The 21361-nt window shown below is 38.3% G+C and overlaps 1 protein-coding gene across 1 annotated transcript; it reads right to left on the reverse strand.

The window, feature by feature from the left end:
* Positions 1-593: 593 nt before the first annotated feature.
* Positions 594-20835, reverse strand: LOC127425098 (sodium-dependent neutral amino acid transporter B(0)AT1-like). Its single transcript, XM_051670750.1, has 12 exons — positions 20637-20835; positions 11514-11654; positions 11285-11422; positions 5585-5766; positions 5383-5493; positions 5187-5299; positions 4933-5061; positions 2923-3079; positions 2578-2782; positions 2334-2493; positions 2064-2226; positions 594-1034 (listed from the first exon to the last, which is right to left on the reverse strand). Exons 1-12 carry the CDS (start codon positions 20833-20835, stop codon positions 828-830), a joined length of 1905 nt encoding a protein of 634 aa, XP_051526710.1. The 3' UTR covers positions 594-827.
* Positions 20836-21361: the final 526 nt, after the last annotated feature.

Below are 21361 nucleotides of genomic sequence, written 5' to 3' on the forward strand. Positions count from 1 at the left end.
CAGTGTGTACTGCAGAAATAACAGTATATTGATGAATAAAATACAGAATGTGTTCAAACAATATTGCATCTGCTGTTGATGTGCTGTATATCTATATCCCTATGGAAAATACTGTAGCTATAGCCTTGATAATGTGTAGAACACAGAATGGCACCTGTAACAGGCATTGTACAGTAGATCAAATAATTGTACTAGTTTTTTTTCACCTTAATATTAATATTGCCTGATGACATTATACAGTATGAATATGATAGCACAATAGTGCCATCTAGTGGTCTGATATTTCTTAGTGACAACCGCACTGCAGATTAAGTCAGCCGGTCATCCAGGTATTGTGAGTCACCTTTCCTTCTTCTCAGATCACTGTGCGATGTCTACAAGTAAGCTAATAAAATCATTTAAATTCAAATTTATGTTTCAAGTCCATTGATTTATTTATTTCACACGTGGTCTTGTAATAAGCTGGATAATGAGCAGTCAGACTAAACTAAATAAACACCAACAGAACTCCCAATGCAATTTGAGGTAGAATTCAGCTGTTCAGCAATTGCTTTCTTCTCACATAATGTAATTACACAATTTCAACGCAAATCAATGCTTTATGTCCATTTATTTGTACATTGGATTTGTAGCTGTGTAATAAGCTGAATAATGTACAGCCAGCTGGTTGTTATCACAAAAAAATCCCATTCAGGGTGATACAAGAGTCCTTTGCAATAACAACTGGCTTACTATACATCATTCATTACTTAATACACTGTGTTTCACCATCCACATCACACATTTGGTCACTTTCTCAGTGTTCCACATGGAATAAAGTTTTGTTACTACTTTGATGTGTTCACACTTATTTGCACTTTTTCAGAAATGACAGTCTCTTCTTTGTTTTCCTTTTCTCCTGAACGACAGCTTTTCCATATAAACTTAAAGATGCCAACTCCAGGAATGGCCAGACTTGGAACCCCAGCTAGTATGAAGATGATGCCGTTTATCCAATCAGGATACGTCACCTCTGTAAGTGTGGGAAATTTGATCTGCAGTCAGATAGAAATGGATGGTTAGTTGTTACTTTGCACTTGGAACAGTGGCTAATCTTGTCAGGTTTCATTCATAGTCTAAATCCAACATTTCATATAGGTTATGAATAATAAACGTCTTGTGCACAGTGGGACCATGCACCCTGTTTTATAACCGCTGCATGTCATCCGTGCAACCTGGTCTCTTAGAATCACATTACCTAAATTTTTGCAAAATGAATTTTATGTTGCTCATTATTCATATTGCATCAGTTTCCTGGTGAAATGAACACTAGAGGCGCTACAACAACAATAACTTTCATTCATGTTCACACAAATTACGAGTAAAATGGCAGATTATCACTTCATAAACACATTCTTTTTGCCCTGTTCCTCACACAATGTTATCTTATGACATCTAAACACATTTACTATAGCGCATGACTTATTTTAAAGTTTGCATTACATAACCAACTACATTTATAGTCTTGTTCAAGTGTGGTCAAATTGTCTGGGACGAAGATCCGTGGTACGAGTCCTGAAGAGCAAGCAAAGTGTCATAGAAGCGTCACAAAATGACGTGCTTGTGTTTTTCATCTCACATTTGCATTTTCTGACACTATCGGTTAGGTTTAGGTTTAAGGTTTAAGGGAGGGAGATCAGTTTTGTTGATTTAAAACTCAATAGAGCATTAACCTTAAAAACCTCTGTTTGGACGAATATTTAACTCGCTTTTAGCGCCCCACAGTGGACATTTCACCTCGAAACTACCGTGATGTGTGTAATGAACCATGTAATGTCATTTTGCAAAAATATCGCCAGTCATGTAGTTTTCATGAGATCAAGCTGCATCTGTGCATGGGCAGTCATCTGCAGGCCAGTTGGAGTACTTGAAGTATGACAAAGCACTCGAAGTGCAGATGCTTTGAATGCATCTGTACAGATTTGCGGTCAAAAGAGTGTGAGAGACATAACGACAGGTGAAAAAACTAAGCTTTCTGCTGTCGTCTGACTGAAGAAATGTATTTGAAAGGGGTTGAGGTGTACCGATTGAGGGTCCCAGACACTGTAGGTCAGCTGTTTCCTAACCGTTGTGACAAAGAAGAAGATCAGAATGACAAGGATGATGACAGGACTGAGAAACCGCCATGAAACCTGCCAGAAGATGTTGGGATTGTGACCCACCATGAACTCAATGTCTTTGTTAAACCTAGAAGATAAAAAGGAGAATGGCAGTGTCATCCTTCTTTTCAGTGCTTGAAGATATTTGCTAGATCTGACACTTCAGCACATTTTTAAGGGTAGTCTGACTCCTACCTGTCAATACCGTAGATGTAAACAACAGCAATAATCTCGCAGAGGGCGATTACCAGCAAAGGAATGGATCCAGCAAACCCATCAAATAGAGCCAACCAGTAGTTACCAGAGGACTGGACGAATATGAGTGCCATCAAGAAGGAAACCAGACATGTAAGACCTGAAACACATGGATGGAGAAAGCTCAAGAACTCCAATGACTCCTGTGGACTCCAGAAGCCATCGATGTGGTTGATCTGCTTACCAGTGAGCACTTCTTTAGGCCATTTTTTAGGGAGGATGTTCAGGTCTTGGAGCGGTACCACCACACCCTCTATGTTGCCGAACATGGTGGACAGTCCGAGGCAGAAGAGCATGATGAAGAAGAGCACTGCCCAAAGAGGAGAGACAGGCATCTTGGTGATGGCCTCAGTGAAGACGATGAAGGCCAGACCTGTTCCCTCAACTCCCTGTAAATGGCACAAACAGGAATACTTGCTTGTGGGCTCTTTTCAACCTCACAAGAAAATCATTGTGCCCAAAAACAAAGCGGACAAAACCATACCTGAGATTCTGAAGATTGAAATTTACATTTCTATTGTGTTAGTACCTCGCTGAGGAACGTCTGCATGTCACAGGTCTTCAGGTTGAGTTCCCAAATGACTTCTGGCGCCGTGCTGTTTAAATTCTGAAGAACTTTGCTATAGTTGCTCTCTGTGATGTTTCCCTCAGGTAGATCAAACGCATTCACCAATGTCAGGATATTTCTATAAAGGCCAAAGTATACTTCGGTTGTCCGTGTTGCTGATTGCTCCGAGCACATTATGCGTGACACAAATTACGTCATCAGCACGGTCTGCGCGGACTGTCACGTACGACCTAGATTGACACACGGACAGTCATTGTCTATAAGCATCAGCAGTCGTAGTGCGCATGCGTAGAACACGTTTGTCTTTGCTTGTGGTCAAAAGAGTATACTTTGAAAGGCAACCCATTCGACCAGGCACGCTGCGATCCGGAACGCAGAAAAACGAAGTATACTCGGGCCTTAAGAATGTGCTGTTTTTAACTAATACACACTTTTAAAGGAATAGTTCACCCAAAAATGGAAATTCTGTCAATTTGCTCACCCTCAATGCATTAGCGCTAAAAACAACACAAGTTCTCCCATGAGCACGCATGTTACTGTGAACGAGCTTCTCTCAAAGTGCTCATAAACGTGCAACAGACTTAATTTTCGTGTTGTTTTTTTTTTTTTTTTTTTACCAAAACGTACTGTATTCCTGACGAAGACTTGAAATTTGATGCACAAATCACATAGACTACTTTTATGATACCTTTAGGTCCTTTTTTAAGCTTCAAAGTGAGGCACTATCAGCTGCCATTTTATTGCAAAGATAGACTGGAATAATTATAATTTTTTCCTTTTTTGTTCCACATAAGAAAATTGTGCAACACTTTATTTTACAGAGTTTGTGTCACACATATGTTTTGCTTGATGCTATTATTAATTACTATAGTAATAAAAATAACAATATGTAAGTACAAGCAGCTCTACAAAGTAATAACACAGCAAATACAAGTAGTTGATTAGTAATAAACAGTAATTACTTATGCAAATACATAGTATTATTAACACTGTCAAATAAAGTGTGGCCGAAAATGTTCATACCAGTTTGTAACAAAATGAGGGCGAGTAAAATTAAAAAAAAAAATTAAAATAATAATAATAATAATAATAATTTTAGGGTAAACTATTCCTCAAGTGATAGTTTATAAATGATACATATAATTATAAAATAATAAACAAAGATTTTATGTAATTTGGTTGCTGTAAATATATATATTAAAGTTGGATAAATCTCACAAAAACATGTCCAGGTCATATTTCGCCCCAAATCAACAAAAAATCCAAAATAATATTTTTATTGAGAAAATTATACATTATGTTTTTTTGCATTGTGACTATGACAATTAAGTAAATTTTTTTACTAAGAAGATATATATATACTGTATACAATTTCCATTATTCTCAATGTGGATTCTCATAGATTCACATTACTATTATACATTAATTTGTTGTTGAAAGACATAACTTTAATTATCCAGATGATTTTTCAGGCAGTACTACAAATGATCAGTTGTATAAATATTTTACAATTTACTAATATGTATAATATATATATATCATATATATATATATATATATATATATATATATATATAAAATAATTATTATAATTATTTATTTTTTATTATTTATTTTATTATTAAAATTATTATTATTATTATTATTATTATTTTTTTTTTTGCATAAACAGTTTGCATTTTATTTAAAGCAACATTCTTTAAAATATAATTTATTTATATAAAAAACAAAAAATTCTGGGGTGGTATACAACCCAGACATATTCTTGACAGGTTTTATGAGATTTTTACATTTATGAATTTGGCAGACGTTTTTATCGACAGAGACTTATAGTGCATTCAAAGTATACATTTGATCAGTTTGTGTGTTTTCTGGGAATTGAACCCATGATCTTGGTGTTGTGGGTGCCATGCTTTACCAGTTGAGCTATAGGAACCAGAACTTCCCCAGATATGTGCATAAGAAACATACCTTTCAAGACAGTCATCATATTTCTCAGTGGCCCTGAAGCCGATGATGGAATAAATCACAGTTGCAGAGTAGACAGATGTGAGACCATTTATAACAGAGATGGTGACAGCATCCTTCTCACAGTTATTGCTGATGGAAAATAAAGTTTTGTTTTTTTGGTTAAAATATGTTAAAAGTAATCAATCTTTCCAACTGACCAGAAGTCAGCTGCAATATTTGGTGATTAATCTGCTTTCATTCTGAGTTAAACTTACTGGACTGAGTTGTAACTGGAGAAGGAGATGAGACCACCGAAAGCCAGAGAAAAGGAGAACAGCACCTGAGCTCCTGCATCTAGCCAGGTTGTCGGTTTTATTAGCTCATTCACCTTAAAACAGGTAAGCAGATACATCAGAGCTCCATGTGTATAGTAAAGGAACACATCCACAAAGTTTTAGCTGGTAAACGTACATCTGGAGTGAAGAGAAACTTTATTCCATTCAGAGAACCTTTAAGAGTCAAAGCTCTTATCAGGAAGATGCTGAGAACCACATAGGGTAATGTAGATGTTATGTACACAGCCTAGAAAGATTACGAGAAATTGTTAGACTTACATGATATTTCAATGTTGACATTATAATGTTGAATATGTTATGGGCTAGTTTGTTATCACCTTTCCTGTTGTTTCGATGCCTCTAATACAGCAGACATACAGCACAGTCCAAGCACAAAGCAAACACATCACCAGCCACCACTGCAGTCCACCAGAGTCCTCGATCGCAGCCGAGCTGTTCAAAGTCTCTCTGTACCAGAAATAATCCACTGGAGAGCTGCGAGCACATTCTGACTCCAGGCCTAGAGGTGGAGACACTCAACATATGATAATACGACCTCAAACATTGAAGTCACCATGAAACAGCATTCGAAAACTGGATTTACTTCCGTTATGTGTATTAACGTATATATAAACATACAGTATTTCCGAGTTAAACAAAATGTTCAATGAGAATTTTTTTTTGGGTGGGACTTGATTTCATCATTTGGAAACTAATTAGATGGTGAAAACTGGCCGTTGTATGAAGGCCCCTAGAGGACAGGAAGGGAATTTATTTTCTGAAATAATTTTGCCTTCCCTCACAATAGTTTGCTTTCCTTTGAATTTTTTGGAATACCTTTATCCATCCCTGAAGAAAATTAACCATGGTTTTGCTACAATAAACTACAGAGCCCCTTTTTTCTGAAAAGGTTTTGCGTGCCTTAACAGTAAGTTTATTCGCTTGCAATAGTTTCGCGTTCCCTTACAAAAAGTTTTGTGTACCCTCACATTAGTTTTGCATGCCCTCGCAATAAGTTTTGCGTTCCCTCGCAATAGATTTGTGTGCCCTCACAATAGTTTTGTTCCCTCGCAATAAGTTTTGCGTTCCCTCGCAAAAGTTTTATGTTCCCTCACAATAGTTTTGCGTTCCCTTTCAAAAGTTTTATGTTCCCTCGCAATAGTTTTGCGTTCCCTCACAAAAGTTTTATGTTCCCTCGCAATAGTTTTGCGTTCTCTTGCAAAAAGTTTTGCGTACCCTCCCATTAGTTTTGCATTCCCTTGCAATAAGTTTTGCATGCCCTAGCAATAGTTTTGTGTGCCCTAGCAATAGTTTTGTGTGCCCTCGCAATAGTTTTGCGTTCCCTCGCAATAAGTTTTGCGTGCCCTCGTAATAGTTTTGCGTTCCCTCGCAATAAGTTTTGCGTGCCCTCGTAATAGTTTTGAGTGCCCTCGCAATAGTTTTGCGTTCCCTAGCAATAGTTTTGCGTTCCCTAGCAATAAGTTTTGCGTGCCCTAGCAATAGTTTTGTGTGCCCTCGCAATAGTTTTGCGTTCCCTCGCAATAAGTTTTGCATGCCCTCGCAATAGTTTTGAGTGCCCTCGCAATAGTTTTGCGTTCCCTAGCAATAGTTTTGCGTTCCCTAGCAATAGTTTTGCGTTCCCTTGCAATAAGTTTTGCGTGCCCTAGCAATAGTTTTGTGTGCCCTCGCAATAGTTTTGCGTTCCCTCGCAATAAGTTTTGCATGCCCTCGCAATAGTTTTGCGTGCCCTCGCAATAGTTTTGCGTGCCCTAGCAATAGTTTTGTGTGCCCTCGCAATAGTTTTGCGTTCCCTCGCAATAAGTTTTGCATGCCCTCGCAATAGTTTTGAGTGCCCTCGCAATAGTTTTGCGTTCCCTAGCAATAAGTTTTGCGTGCCCTAGCAATAGTTTTGTGTGCCCTCGCAATAGTTTTGCGTTCCCTCGCAATAAGTTTTGCATGCCCTCGCAATAGTTTTGAGTGCCCTCGCAATAGTTTTGCGTTCCCTAGCAATAGTTTTGCGTTCCCTAGCAATAGTTTTGCGTTCCCTTGCAATAAGTTTTGCGTGCCCTAGCAATAGTTTTGTGTGCCCTCGCAATAGTTTTGCGTTCCCTCGCAATAAGTTTTGCATGCCCTCGCAATAGTTTTGAGTGCCCTCGCAATAGTTTTGCGTTCCCTAGCAATAGTTTTGCGTGCCCTCGCAATAGTTTTGCGTTCCCTCGCAATAAGTTTTGCGTGCCCTCGTAATAGTTTTGAGTGCCCTCGCAATAGTTTTGCGTTCCCTAGCAATAGTTTTGCGTTCCCTTGCAATAAGTTTTGTGTGCCCTAGCAATAGTTTTGCGTTCCCTTGCAATAAGTTTTGCGTGCCCTAGCAATAGTTTTGTGTGCCCTCGCAATAGTTTTGTGTGCCCTCGCAATAGTTTTGCGTTCCCTCGCAATAAGTTTTGCATGCCCTCGCAATAGTTTTGAGTGCCCTCGCAATAGTTTTGCGTTCCCTAGCAATAAGTTTTGCATGCCCTCGCAATAGTTTTGCGTGCCCTCGCAATAGTTTTGCGTGCCCTAGCAATAGTTTTGAGTGCCCTCGCAATAGTTTTGCGTTCCCTAGCAATAGTTTTGCGTGCCCTCGCAATAGTTTTGCGTTCCCTCGCAATAAGTTTTGCGTGCCCTCGTAATAGTTTTGAGTGCCCTCGCAATAGTTTTGCGTTCCCTAGCAATAGTTTTGCGTTCCCTTGCAATAAGTTTTGTGTGCCCTAGCAATAGTTTTGCGTTCCCTTGCAATAAGTTTTGCGTGCCCTAGCAATAGTTTTGTGTGCCCTCGCAATAGTTTTGTGTGCCCTCGCAATAGTTTTGCGTTCCCTCGCAATAAGTTTTGCGTGCCCTCACAATAGTTTTGAGTGCCCTCGCAATAGTTTTACGTTCCCTCGCAATAGTTTTGCGTGCCCTCGCAATAGTTTTGCATTCCTTTGCAATAGTTTTAGGTTCCCTCGCAATAGTTTTGTGTTCTCTTGCAAAACGTTTTGCGTACCTTCCCATTAGTTTTGCATGCCCATCGCAATAGTTTTGCGTTCCCTCGCAATAGTTTTGCGTTCTCTTGCAAAAAAATTTGCATACCCTCCCATTCGTTTTGCATGCCCTCGCAATAGTTTTGCGTTCCCTCGCAATAGTTTTGCGTTCTCTTGCAATAAGTTTTGCGTTCCCTCGCAATAAGTTTTGCGTGCCCTCGCAATAGTTTTGCGTTCTCTTGCAAAAAGTTTTGCGTAACTTCCCACTAGTTTTGCATGCCCTCGCAATGGTTTTGCATTCCCTCGCAATAGTTTTTCATTCCCTCGCAATAGTTTTGCGTTCTCTTGCAAAAAGTTTTGCGTACCCTCCCATTAGTTTTGGATGCCCTCGCAATAGTTTTGCGTTCCCTCGCAATAGTTTTGCGTGCCCTCGCAATAGTTTTACTTTCCCTCGCAATAGTTTTGCGTGCCCTCGCAATAGTTTTGGATGCCCTCGCAATAATTTTGGATGCCCTCGCAATAGTTTTGCGTTCCCTCGCAATAGTTTTACTTTCCCTCGCAATAGTTTTGCGTGCCCTCGCAATAGTTTTGTGTTCCCTCACAATACGTTTTGCGTGCCCTCACAATAGTTTTGCGTTCCCTCGCAATAGTTTTGCGTGCCCTCGCAATAGTTTTACGTTCCCTCGCAATAGTTTTGCGTGCCCTCGCAATAGTTTTACGTTCCCTCGCATAGTTTTGCATTCCTTCGCAATAAGTTTTGCGTGCCCTCGCAATAGTTTTGCGCGCCCTCGCAATAGTTTTACGTTCCCTCGCAATAGTTTTGTGTTCCCTCGCAAAAGTTTTAAGTTCCCTTGCAATAGTTTTACGTTCCCTCGCAATAGTTTTGCGTTCCCTCGCAATACATTTTGGGTGCCCTCGCAATAGTTTTGCATTTTACCATGGTTTTACTACAGTAGTCATATTTTAACTTTTTGAAAACATTTTAAATTCGTAGTGATAATACAGGAAAAACGAAAATTATGTTAGTAAAAATCATTATTTTGTATTATGGTTTTACTAATGCAAATACCATAGTTTAACTATGGTTTTACTATAGTAATATTGTGGTAACTATAGTTCTTACCACAAATTAACCATGATGTTACTATTTTAAAACTGTAGTAACCATGTTTTAACAATGTTCACAATGTTCTGTTTTTTTGGAAGCATAAATGATTTTATTTCCATAGATATGGTTTTCCTGTATTATTACAATGGTTTTATTATCATGGTTTGAAAAGACACTGAAATAAACGTTTGTAAATTGTTTTGTGCAAATCACACAAAGCAATTACTGAAATATGCCTCTTCTATGATGAACATGTTTTCAATTTCTGAGTTCAAAGTCATTTTTATATTTTTTTCTGGCTTAAAGTCAAAAATCTCATGTGGTGCAACCGTCCGGAGACAGAAAAAAAAAAAAAAAATCAGTCTCATTAAAAGCTGAAATTCTTGAAAAAAATAAATGTTGGCATTTGTGCTGAATAGTCTTTTATTATTATTTCTTAAGAAAATAAGCAAAGAAACTATTTTAAAAATATGATACATATTTGAAAAACTTTTGTCCACCAAATCAAAGTCATGTGTCATAACCAACATATAGGCAGCGATTTTATTGTCATGTGACAAAAATCATAAAATAGAGAAGATGTCTTTAGACCTGCAAGACTCTGTGTGAAGTTTAAAAATGAAAATTTATTTAGTCATATCATTAAAAATCAATATTTTGACATTTTATGAAAATGCACATTTGATTCAGGTCATGTGGTGTAACCATGAGAAAACTTCTTGATATTCTTGACTTAAAATGTATGATATCATCTTGAAAAATATGTTTGAAAGCTGTTTTGAAATTCATGACTAATTTGCATACACTCTCATGTATTCAATCAACTATTTTAACACCTTTTATTTTTTAATAAAATCAATTTTTTTAAATGCTATAAATGTTTTTCAAAAATGTGTAAAAACAACATGAACTCAAAAATTACATTTCTACGAACTTGACGTGTTTTAAAATATTTCACATTTTTATCACCTCTGACAACTTAATTTGTCAATTACCCATTTTCAGAAAAAATATAACTGCACAACTCAAAATGCAAGCTTATTTATTAAATAATTTTTAAATAAGCTTACATTTTGAGTTGTGCAGTTATATTTTTTTTCTGTATTTACTATCATGGATAAAATATTGTTATTGTTATTAAACCAGGTATTGTGAGGGAACCCAAAATAATTGTGAGGGAATATGTTCTTTTTATATTTGATGAAATATTATGAAGACAAACAATGATGAATCGTACATAATAACATTAGGAACGTGTATAATGAAAGTTGTTGGAAACTCTCAGAGAGGACCAGGAGACTCGGATAAAGCTTCAGCAGGATTCTTTATTGTAGAAAATCAGGAGCATCAGTCTACACATCAGAAGGTGCTGTCTCGTGCTGCAGTCATCAAGTCTAACTTAGGGAGGCATACATTATTTTATAGGTATTCACAGGGCAGTACTTCCAGGTGGTTACAAAGCATTTAGGTGAAACTAAAGCATCCAGTGGGTGAAGACTCTGAATTCTACTAGCCCTAATCCAATTAGCATTAGTATATCACTCAGACAACTTCATTATAATAGAAATAAGGAAGGGTTCACACCTATGGCAAATTGAATCTAGAACAATGGCAACCAATTCACAGAATAGGGCTGGGGCACCTAGAGCCATCACGGGCAAAAAGGGGCTAGACCTAGTTAGCATGCTAAACATGTCTTGATACACATACACTCTCGGTCAAGCGGACAAACAGGAAACGGTCATTGGGAGATAATCTCACAGACGATACCAAATACCTTAAAAGCCCAATACAATGTGCATCACTTTAGTTTTTCATGTGATGTTATATGAAAGACAGTAGACCACTTGATCTAATAGTGACACTTAAATTTGCAATCCCACAAAGTAAATGTCCATTTGGACTTCATGTCAAGTTTGAACTTCAGATACCTGTCCTGTTGGCATTGACTGGACATTGACTCCATGGCAGTGGATCCTGAAGTGAGTTGAAGAAGTACCACATAGCCCAGGCCATGATGGTGTTGTAGTACATCCCAACCATGAAAGAAACCAACATGGAGGCGATACCTTAGGAACCAGAACTAATCAGTAAATGAACTAATCAGTTGTAAATCATTATTTTTACACTGAATTGTCTTGTTTTTGCAGTGTGACTGACCAACTCCAGTGAGATACGGACTGATGGAAGTCCAGACGCCCACACTGCCCTTTCTCAGTCTCTGTCCGATGGCAAACTCCAGATGCAGTAGAGGAATTCCCTCCAGAACCAGAAGAATCAGAAAGGGAATCATGAATGCTCCTGAAACAATTGATAAGCCATACAACCCTTTCACCTTTAGATCAGATCATTCAGATTCATATTTATCATATTAAGGTCTTATTAATATAGTAAGTAATAGGTAAGTATATGTCTTTGACATGTATGCTGGTGTTGCTTATATGCGGTGTTTTCACTTATAACTTCATGAAACATAAATGGAACATAAAATGTCACATATCATTACTTAGAGGTGATGATTATCTTTCAAACAAGCCCACACACAAGGTAATTGGATGCAAAGATCATTATATAATCCACATGAAGCACAATGTTACATATGACCACCAGGAGATGGTGCCAAATACATGACACAGACTCAATGATGACTCAGATGGCACAGAATGAAACCCATTCAGTGAAATCTCATTACTAAAATCATGTCTGCATGCTATGCCAACCTTTAGTCATTGTTGTTTTTGCATGTGTAATTAGTTCTTTTGTACAGTTATGTTTTATTGGTTTGGAGAGGCTTTTGGACCCTTGGAGCCGTTTTTGGACACTATGATAAATTATTTTTGTAATGCTATCTTTTGACTTGTTTGTCGTAACAACACAAATGTTTTCTCAGTTGCAGTTGACATGATTGCGAACAAAACAAAAGCAGTTTTTCTGAGCCACCTTATTTACACCCAGAGATATATAATGTCAAATCAGAAAAATAAGAAAAAAAGTAAATTTTTGACTCAATTCTTTTGTGAATTTCAGCAGTTTCTTAGGCTGAGAGTCTCAAAATGAATCATAATCTATATCATTAAAAATGTGAGAAGTTTTATTTACAATGATACCAAACACTTGACCCTCCTTGTTTTTGTTTTTGTTTTTTTTTTTGTTTTTTGTCGAGTTATAAGTGTTACATTTTGGCTATGCCACTGAAACAGGAAATCTTAAAAAAAACACCTTCAGAGCTTAAAGGGTTAATTTTGTGTGATTAATTCTACACGTTAAAAAAAATAACGCAATGAATCATGCCCCCGACCTGTATGTATATTCCGTAATGAGGAATGTTTCTGCCATTGGAGCAATTCAAGCTTGATGCAGTAGGGGGCAGTCAGCACAACTCCAGCTGCACAGACAACACACCTCATCAAACCCGCAAGCAGGCTGTTGAGCTTCTGCCCTCCTGGGAACTTCGTACTATGATGTGACGTGAGAACTGACCCATTTTGCCATTATATATTTCTATCTCTCCTTTTCACATACTAGCGAATTCATAAAGCATTTTTTAGCACCAATGCATCAAAATGAAGAGCAAAGCCACACATTAGGTGTGTAATTAATGCTTTATCTACCTATTTTATAATTCTTGTGCAACCACATAATGATGGGAATGCTTTTCACTGCATAAATCAGCTAAATGAGTCTTATTTTCTGCAGGGTTTTATTGTTATAGAGAACAACAGTGTGGTTCTGGAAGTAAAAATCCTGTTAATTTATCCCATAGACTAATTGATTTTCAGCGATAACTTACCGTGAGCTCTGAGGTTGTTCATCGATGGTATATGCCTCTGTTGAAGCCATCCATCTGTTAAACTTCATTGTTTTTTTTTGTTTTTGTAATTAACATTTTTATTGATTCATGTGCATGACAGTGAAAAAAACTCAACACATTTATAATGAATCAACATTTTACATTTAAACCCAACTAATACAATCCCACCCTGACCCCTAACGAACACCCCTGTGGTCCCACATAACACACACACAATCCAAAAAAAAAAAAAAAATATATATATATATATACACACAAATATACACAAATAAATAAAATAATAAACATACATCATTAAACTACACTCTCCACATCCCCTCCCCGAGACTCCCCCCAAAAAACTAAATATTTGCCCCGTTTTTTAGCAAATAAGTCCCTCAACCCCAGCCTTCTACTTACCGCCTCTTCAAATGCAGCTACCCTCCCCATTTCCACACACCACTCCGAAAAAGAGGGTACTCCACTTGACTTCCAGCCCCTTAAAATTACTTGCCTGCCGATCATGAGACTGGTCATAACCCAGTTTTTTATATGATTGTCCCCTAAATGCATGACCGCTCCATCTCCCAAAATACAGAGTCTGGGACAAAGCAAAACCTGAGTGTTCAAAACGTCGTACAAATACCTCTGAACCCTCAACCAAAACTCCTGGATCTTAACACACCCCCAAAAGACATGGGTAGTGTCTCCAACTTCTGACTGGCATCGCCAGCAAGTGGGTGTGTCTTTAAGACCAAGCCTATATAATCTAGAGGGGGTCCAATAAAATCTATGTAAAATCTTAAATTGCATAAGGCGAACCCTTGCATCTCTAGATACAGACTTGACATTTTTAAGAATCTTAGTCCACACTCCATCCTCCAATACCAAATTCAAATCTTTTCCCCATACTCTCTTGAGAGAAGTCAAGGCTCCATCCCCCAGACTCTGAATTAGTAGGGAGTAATACACTGATGCTTCATGGCCTTTTCCAAAAGCAGCAATCACCTCTCCCAAAGCACCTGCCGCTTTAGGGGGGTGTGTGCCACTCCCAAAAATAGTGCAGAGTAGGTGGCGAAGCTGTAAATACTTATAAAACTGAGATCTGGGAATGCCAAAATGTTGAACCAAATTTTCAAAAGGTCTCAATACTCCACCCTCATATAGGTCACCAAGTGCATTACCCCCCCCCCCCCCCCCCATCAATCCAATCTGACCAACAAAAATGGGACTTATTAATACATAGTTTAGGGTTCTGCCATATGCTCGAGGCTACGTTTAAATAAATATCAGAATTAAACACTCTGGACACTTTTGTCCATATCGAGTGCAAATGCAAAATAACGGGGTGCGACTTAACCTCTCCGGCTAGTTTGATCGAAAGGCTTTGCAGTGGCGATATAGGGGCAAGAACTTCCTTTTCAATACAAAACCAGGGAGGGGCCCTCTCAGGTGGAAGTGACCAATGAGCCAAATGTCTAAGACTGAACGCATAATAATAAAACAAAATCTTGGGTAGGCCTAGCCCACCTTTGTCAATTGGCCTATGTAACTTATTGAAATTTAACCTGGGACGCTCACCATTCCAAATGAAGGACTTCGCTATGCTATCAAATTGCTTGAAATAAGAGAGGGGGACATCTACAGGGAGAGACTGAAGCAGGTAGTTGAATTTTGGAATACAATTCATTTTAATAACATTAACCTTCCCAATCATCGATAAATGTAATGAAGCCCACCTGTCCACATCGCTCAAAAACCTTTTAATTAAAGGGTCAAAATTAACACTAACTAAATCAGACAAATTTGCTGGGAATAATATCCCCAAATACTTAATGCCCTGTTTGTGCCACTGGAAGGCACCCGGCTGGAAAGCCGTTTCTGGGCAGTATGCTGTCAGCACCAAAGCTTCGGATTTAGACCAATTGACTTTGTATCCTGAATCCTATTATTTGGTTCAGAGACAAATAATAAAATATCATCTGCATAAAGCAGAAGCTTATGCGCCACACCTCCCGCTGTCACCCCTGGAAAATCATCCTCCTTTCTTATCGCGGCTGCTAATGGTTCCAGGGCAAGACAGAACAATAATGGGGAAAGAGGGCAACCCTGCCGTGTTCCCCTGTCCAGAGTAAAATAATCTGAAATTAATCCATTTGTTTGTATCGCTGCTACAGGGTGTTTATAAAGTAACTTAATCCAACCAATAAATGTACTCCCGAACCCGTACATTTCCAAAATCTTAAAAAGATAATCCCATTCTACCATATCAAATGCCTTTTCAGCATCAAGTGAAATGGCAGCGACCGGGGATTGATCATTCGCCACTGACCACATGATATTAATGAGACGCCTGATGTTATCAGAAGAGCTGCGGCCCCGAATAAATCCCACCTGATCTATATGTATAAGAGATGTCATAACCTTACTTAATCGGTTAGCCAAAATTTTTGACAATATTTTTACATCTAGTTGGATCAGGAAAATTGGACGGTAACTTTTACACTCGCTTGGATCTTTGTCCTTTTTAAGAATCAGATTGATCCGGGCTTGTGTCATGGTTGGAGGAAGTTTTCCCTTCTTTAATGATTCAGTATAAACTTCTAACAAAAGTGGGGCCAGTTCTGTAGCATAGGATCTAAAAAATTCTGCGGCAAAACCATCTGGCCCCGGAGCCTTGCCAGTAGGTAGGGACTTAATTACCTCGTTAAGCTCCTCCAAGGTTATCTCAGAATCAAGAGTATTTAGTAAGTTTAGGAAGATTTAGGAAGTTCTAATGGTTCCACAAAGTTTCTAATATCTTCATCAGTAGATGAAGACGTGGAACTATAAAGATCAATATAGAATTCTTTAAAGGCATTATTAATATCAATGGCCGAGGTAAATATTTCACCACCAGCAGATTTCACTGAGGGAATGGTAGAAAAAGACTCTCTCTGCTTTATATATCTAGCCAAAAACCTCCCTGCTTTGTCACCCGACTCAAAGTATGACTGTCTTGCCCTGAATAACCAAAACTCCACTTTTTGTGACAGAATAGTATTATATCTATATTTCAATCGGGTCAATTCTCTGAGGCCATCAGATGACATACGGCGCTTCAGCTCTGCCTCGGCACTTTTAATATTTTCTTCCAACTCCACAAGTTCTCGTGCTTTGGATTTTTTGATGAATGAGGCATACTGTATGATCCGACCCCTAAGAACCGCCTTAAGTGCCTCCCAAGCCACGCCCACAGAGGATACTGAGGACCAGTTGGTCTCCATATAAACACTGATTTCAGTCTTTAACATTTGTTGGAAATCATAATTTTGCAAAAGGGATACATTAAGGCGCCAACTATATGATTTCTTTTCTCTATATGTGGCATCACCTCTAAACTCACCAGGGCGTGATCCGAGACTAAGATATTTCCAATTGAGCAATCAACAACAGATGAAATGAGGGATTTGGATATAAAAAAATAAAAAAAAATTTATTCTAGAATAAATCTTATGGACTGATGAAAAAAATGTATAGTCCCTACCGGACGGGTTCAGAAGTCTCCAAATATCCGAAAGACCAAGATTTTTACACATCCTGTGAAGCGTCAATGTTGCTCTAGGAGGTTTACACACTTTAGCTTCACTATGATCAAGGACTGAATCCATCAAAAGATTAAAGTCTCCTCCCAATATTATATCATGAGGGGTGCCAGCGGTTTGCAACATCCCTTCAAGATCTATAAAAAAAGCCCTGATCATCAACGTTAGGTGCGTAAATATTAGCCAAAATCAGACTTTGCCCTTGAATTTCAGCTAAAACAATAATTACTCTTCCTAATTTATCTTTAATCTGTTTGAGAAATTTGAATTGTAGATGTTTATTAATCAATATAATGACTCCCTTGCTCTTACTTGAGCCAACACTGAAGAAAACATGTCCACCCCATATCTTCCCAAATTTTTCAGCTTCCTGCGGGGAGAGATGTGTTTCTTGAAGAAACACTATATCATATTTCTTGCGTTTAAGGAAAGAAATAACCTTCCCTCTTTTTATGGGGTGCCCCAACCCATTTACGTTCCATGTGGAAAGAGATAGTACACTCATATTAACATTTGATATATTGATATAATAAAAAAAATAAATTGTGTGTGAAAAACAAAATTATACAGACCACATTCCCCATTAGTAAAACAATCAACCCCCGAACATCCCCCTGAACAAAACAAACAGAAAAAAGAAAAACGTGCGCATTAACCCCGCGCACGACAGCGCCAACCGGCAACAATCCCTCTAAACTCAAAAGGTCCATGAACGCCCACGAGAGCCCCCACGACAAATTGTGAGGCAAAATTACATAACAGAAAATACTTTGTGAAATAAACCCAGTCAATAGGAAGAATGAACACAAAGGACATGTAGATTAATTCACAGAACTGTCTCAAAGGGGTGATCTTCCACAAAACAAATTCCAGCTGTTATAAAACCGATCAGATTCCTCGGACAGACAAACGAATGTTCAGTGAGCCAGCTGTTATGAGTTCAGCAGATGACGTATTCATTCCATTGTCCCGTAAAAAAAAACTCAAAACAAACTACAGCCAGCAGGAGGAATAAGCACGAAGAACGAACAGATTAATCCACAGCTGTTCCAAATGAGTGTTATTCAATAGAACATGCTCCAGCCGCTAGGCGGAGCCAACACAAAAGGAAACAAAACCGGCATCCCGGTTCCCCGGATGGTCGAGTCAATTCACTCGGAGGCCACATAAATGTATATACCATGACTTACACAATCCGTCAACTTTATAAAAGACATCCTTTGTGCGAGCATGTAGATATTTTGCGGTCATCTGTAGTGTCCACTCTCAAACTGGCCGGGAACTTCAATGCAAATGTAATCTTCCATCAATGTAAAAGTTTCTTTAAGGAAAAGTTTTATTCACAAAACAAGTTCCAGCCGCTCAGCGGAGCCAATGCAAAAAACCCAAAATGTCGCCCAGCTTCCTCAAGAGTTAGTACAGCGAGTAAGGCCCACTCACATGAGAAACATCCAATGGTTTACTCAGCCATTGATTCTATAAAAGACATTGTCAGATTTGGACATGTGAATACTTTGCGACCGACCTTCGTTTCTATTCTCAGTTTGGCTGGAAACATCAGAGCAAACGAGATCTTTTTCTGATGTAAGAGTTTCTTACATTCCTTGAACCGATCGCGTTTCTCTCTTGTCGAACTCGCAAAGTCCGGGAACAAGAAAACATTATAGTTCTTCCAAGAAAGCTTCCCTATGCTCCTCGCCTGGCGCAACACAAGATCTTTATCGAATGATCTCAGAAATCTGGCCAGAATCGATCTGGGCCTGTCTCCGTCAGCAGATCTGTGAGCCGGCACTGGATTTCCAGCTTGTGGCCTGTTATGTTGAGCAGAATCAGGAAAAGCTCGTCCAGGAATTTCACCATATCTCTGCCCCCCTCATGCTCAGGAATTCCAACAATTCGAACGTTATTCCTGCGGTTTCTATTCTCAAGATCTTCAAGCTTTTCAAGGAGATGTTCCAAATCAACTTTGGTCACGGGCAGATTAGCGGTTAATTCCCTCTCCGAAGATTCCAGAAAATCGATTCTTTTTTCAACATCAGTCGCTCTTGTAGCTAACTCAGAGAATTTTATTTTCATCGCCGTAATCGATCGACGTATTACAGCGAGATCCTCCAAGTCAGCAAGAATCTTCGTCAACATCATCGACATGTTGGACAACTGACGCTGGATCTCCTCTCCCGCCGCGCTATCCAAATCGAGTCCCCGGTCTGTAGGCCTGTCGGGGCTTTCATCCTGAACACGTAAGTGTATTTTAATATCTCCAGAGCCCGAGGATTTTGACTTCTTTGCCATGTTTTGCAACAAAGGACAAATGTGTAACTGGGTGTATCAAATTTCTCCAAATTATAACATGAGAATAATCGAAAATTCAGCAAAGTGCGCAGAGCTCGTCGCTCACACATCTGCTCCTTGCATGGCATCACCCTCTTCTTCTTAAACTTCATTGTTTAAAAATCACACTTGATAGCAGAATTCATGGAAAACAACTACATCACCCATGGTAAAGCAGAGACAGATCCACTAATCAGAGAACCGCGTCCAACGAAACCCACGAAACGTGCCTCTGAGTGATCGCGTGCTCCCATGATGCACTGTGAATGACGTAATCGAGTCGGTCTCCCTTCACCCTTAAACTGCTTCTATATTTGTACATATCAGAATATTTAGCAATAAGTGTAAAATATATTGTGTCTATACTTATAATCAACAACCTAAAATCAATAGTTTTATATATTCTCATTGTTTTTTTTCAATTATATCCTATGCAATGCTTCATGGGACTGTAGTCCGTGCCCTCATGAAAGACGGTAAGTACACAGTCTTGTATCTTTGTCTTTATGTCCGATTTTCAAATACTTTTTTACCTCAAAACAAATTTCGTGATGTTGTGATTCTCCTCGGAGCTGGTTGGTTTGGTTCATGGTTCACAACTCTTTTATGAAGGATTTTATTAAAAGTCTATGGAAGAAATAAATGGGAGAAATATTTCCGGAACCCAGACGGCTGAAAAAGTGGGCGGTCAAAAACTGAACTGCACGGTCAAAATCCACAAGTAAAACTGAATTATTAACAATTACATTTTGTTTCCGCCATGATTCTTAAATCAACACACCCAAATTAATATTTGTGGTAATCAATATTATGCCACAGATGCTGTCGATTGAGCTTAACTTTATTGAACTTGGAATATTAACTCGTAAATATGATTATTCCGACGTGACTTGAATGCACCATTTCACAGACGCGCTTTTGCGATCAAAGAAAGCTCGACTTTTGTTTACAAAACAAATTATAATATTATACTGAATTATAATATTTATGTATTATAATTATTTTTGAAATTATCTTTACTTCAGGGCCTTTCGCAGTAAATATTGGTATGCGATTAATTGCGATTAATTCGATTAATTGGCATATCATGTAATTTCATTAAAGAATTTAATTGGATGACAGTCCTAATTATGATGTTTATTATGTTAATTATGTCCTTATTCACGGATATTGCATGATACTTTTTAAGTTTTTGTCTCACTTGTAGTAAAAAACAACAACTTCTGAACATGTTTGAAGATTTCTTCAATTTTATTGCTATCGGTATCCAAACATATTGATGTCTTCTTATATTTTTCTTTTTCAAAAGATTTAAAAATTCTCCTGTTTAACTTTTTAAGATTTATTGTTGAGGTGTATTTAGCTTTTACCTCAAATCTGTGATATCTGAAGTATTATGTTAATTGACAAATCCTGTCATTGCAGGTTATTTAATGACGTCTATTTTGGGCATATCAGCTGAAAACGAAAAAAACGGTGATATCTCCAACTTTATGTCTATGTTATTTTTATATCTTTACAGGTAACAATAATAACGCAACATAATAAACTCTGAAAGATTGCTCATTTCAGTCTCACCTCCTCCGTGGCTCTGACACAGGTAAGGGAACCTCCAGACGTTTCCCAGTCCCACACAGAAGCCCACACAGGTGAGCATGTACTGGGCTTTGTTGTCCCATTTCGGTCTTTCTCCAGCCTCCTCTACCTCTATCTTCTCCAGCTCAGCATGAGAGGGAATGCGGTCTTCCAGACCCGGGTTTGGAAACTTCATCCTCATACCTGCTATCTTGAGCTGTCTTAAATGTATAATCAATAGATTTCACTGTTAAATGAACAGAACACTCTTCAGGTAAGTAGTTTTGAGTCAATGAAGGCCAGTCTTCGGGTAACTAATCCAGAGTAATTCAGTCTTCAGTTGTCTTCAGGTCTTGTGAGTTGGTGTGTTAGATATTTCTGATATTAACAGAGTTCTGGCCATTTATTATTACTGACCTTTAATACATGTTAGTTTGTCTGTGTCAAGTGTTTTGTCAGCAGGAAAAAAAGCAGCTTTAAGTTTAACCTCACTTAATGGTATTTAGTTAATATATGTGAACTCATGGATGGATTATTTCTGGCTGCAGTCGCACTTGAATGTAGTCTCAAGATTTGATGACAGTGGTTTAGGTTTAATTGGTTCATATGTTCGTTTTCCAAACATAGTATTGTAGTTGCAGTGAATTATTGAGGCTTAATGCAATTTTTATGTCATGTTGCTCATAACAGTTGTCAGCTGAGGGCACTATTTTGCTGCTGTTGTTTTT

The sequence above is a fragment of the Myxocyprinus asiaticus genome, chromosome 34 (genome assembly GCF_019703515.2).
Source record: "Myxocyprinus asiaticus isolate MX2 ecotype Aquarium Trade chromosome 34, UBuf_Myxa_2, whole genome shotgun sequence".
NCBI lineage: Eukaryota > Metazoa > Chordata > Actinopteri > Cypriniformes > Catostomidae > Myxocyprinus > Myxocyprinus asiaticus.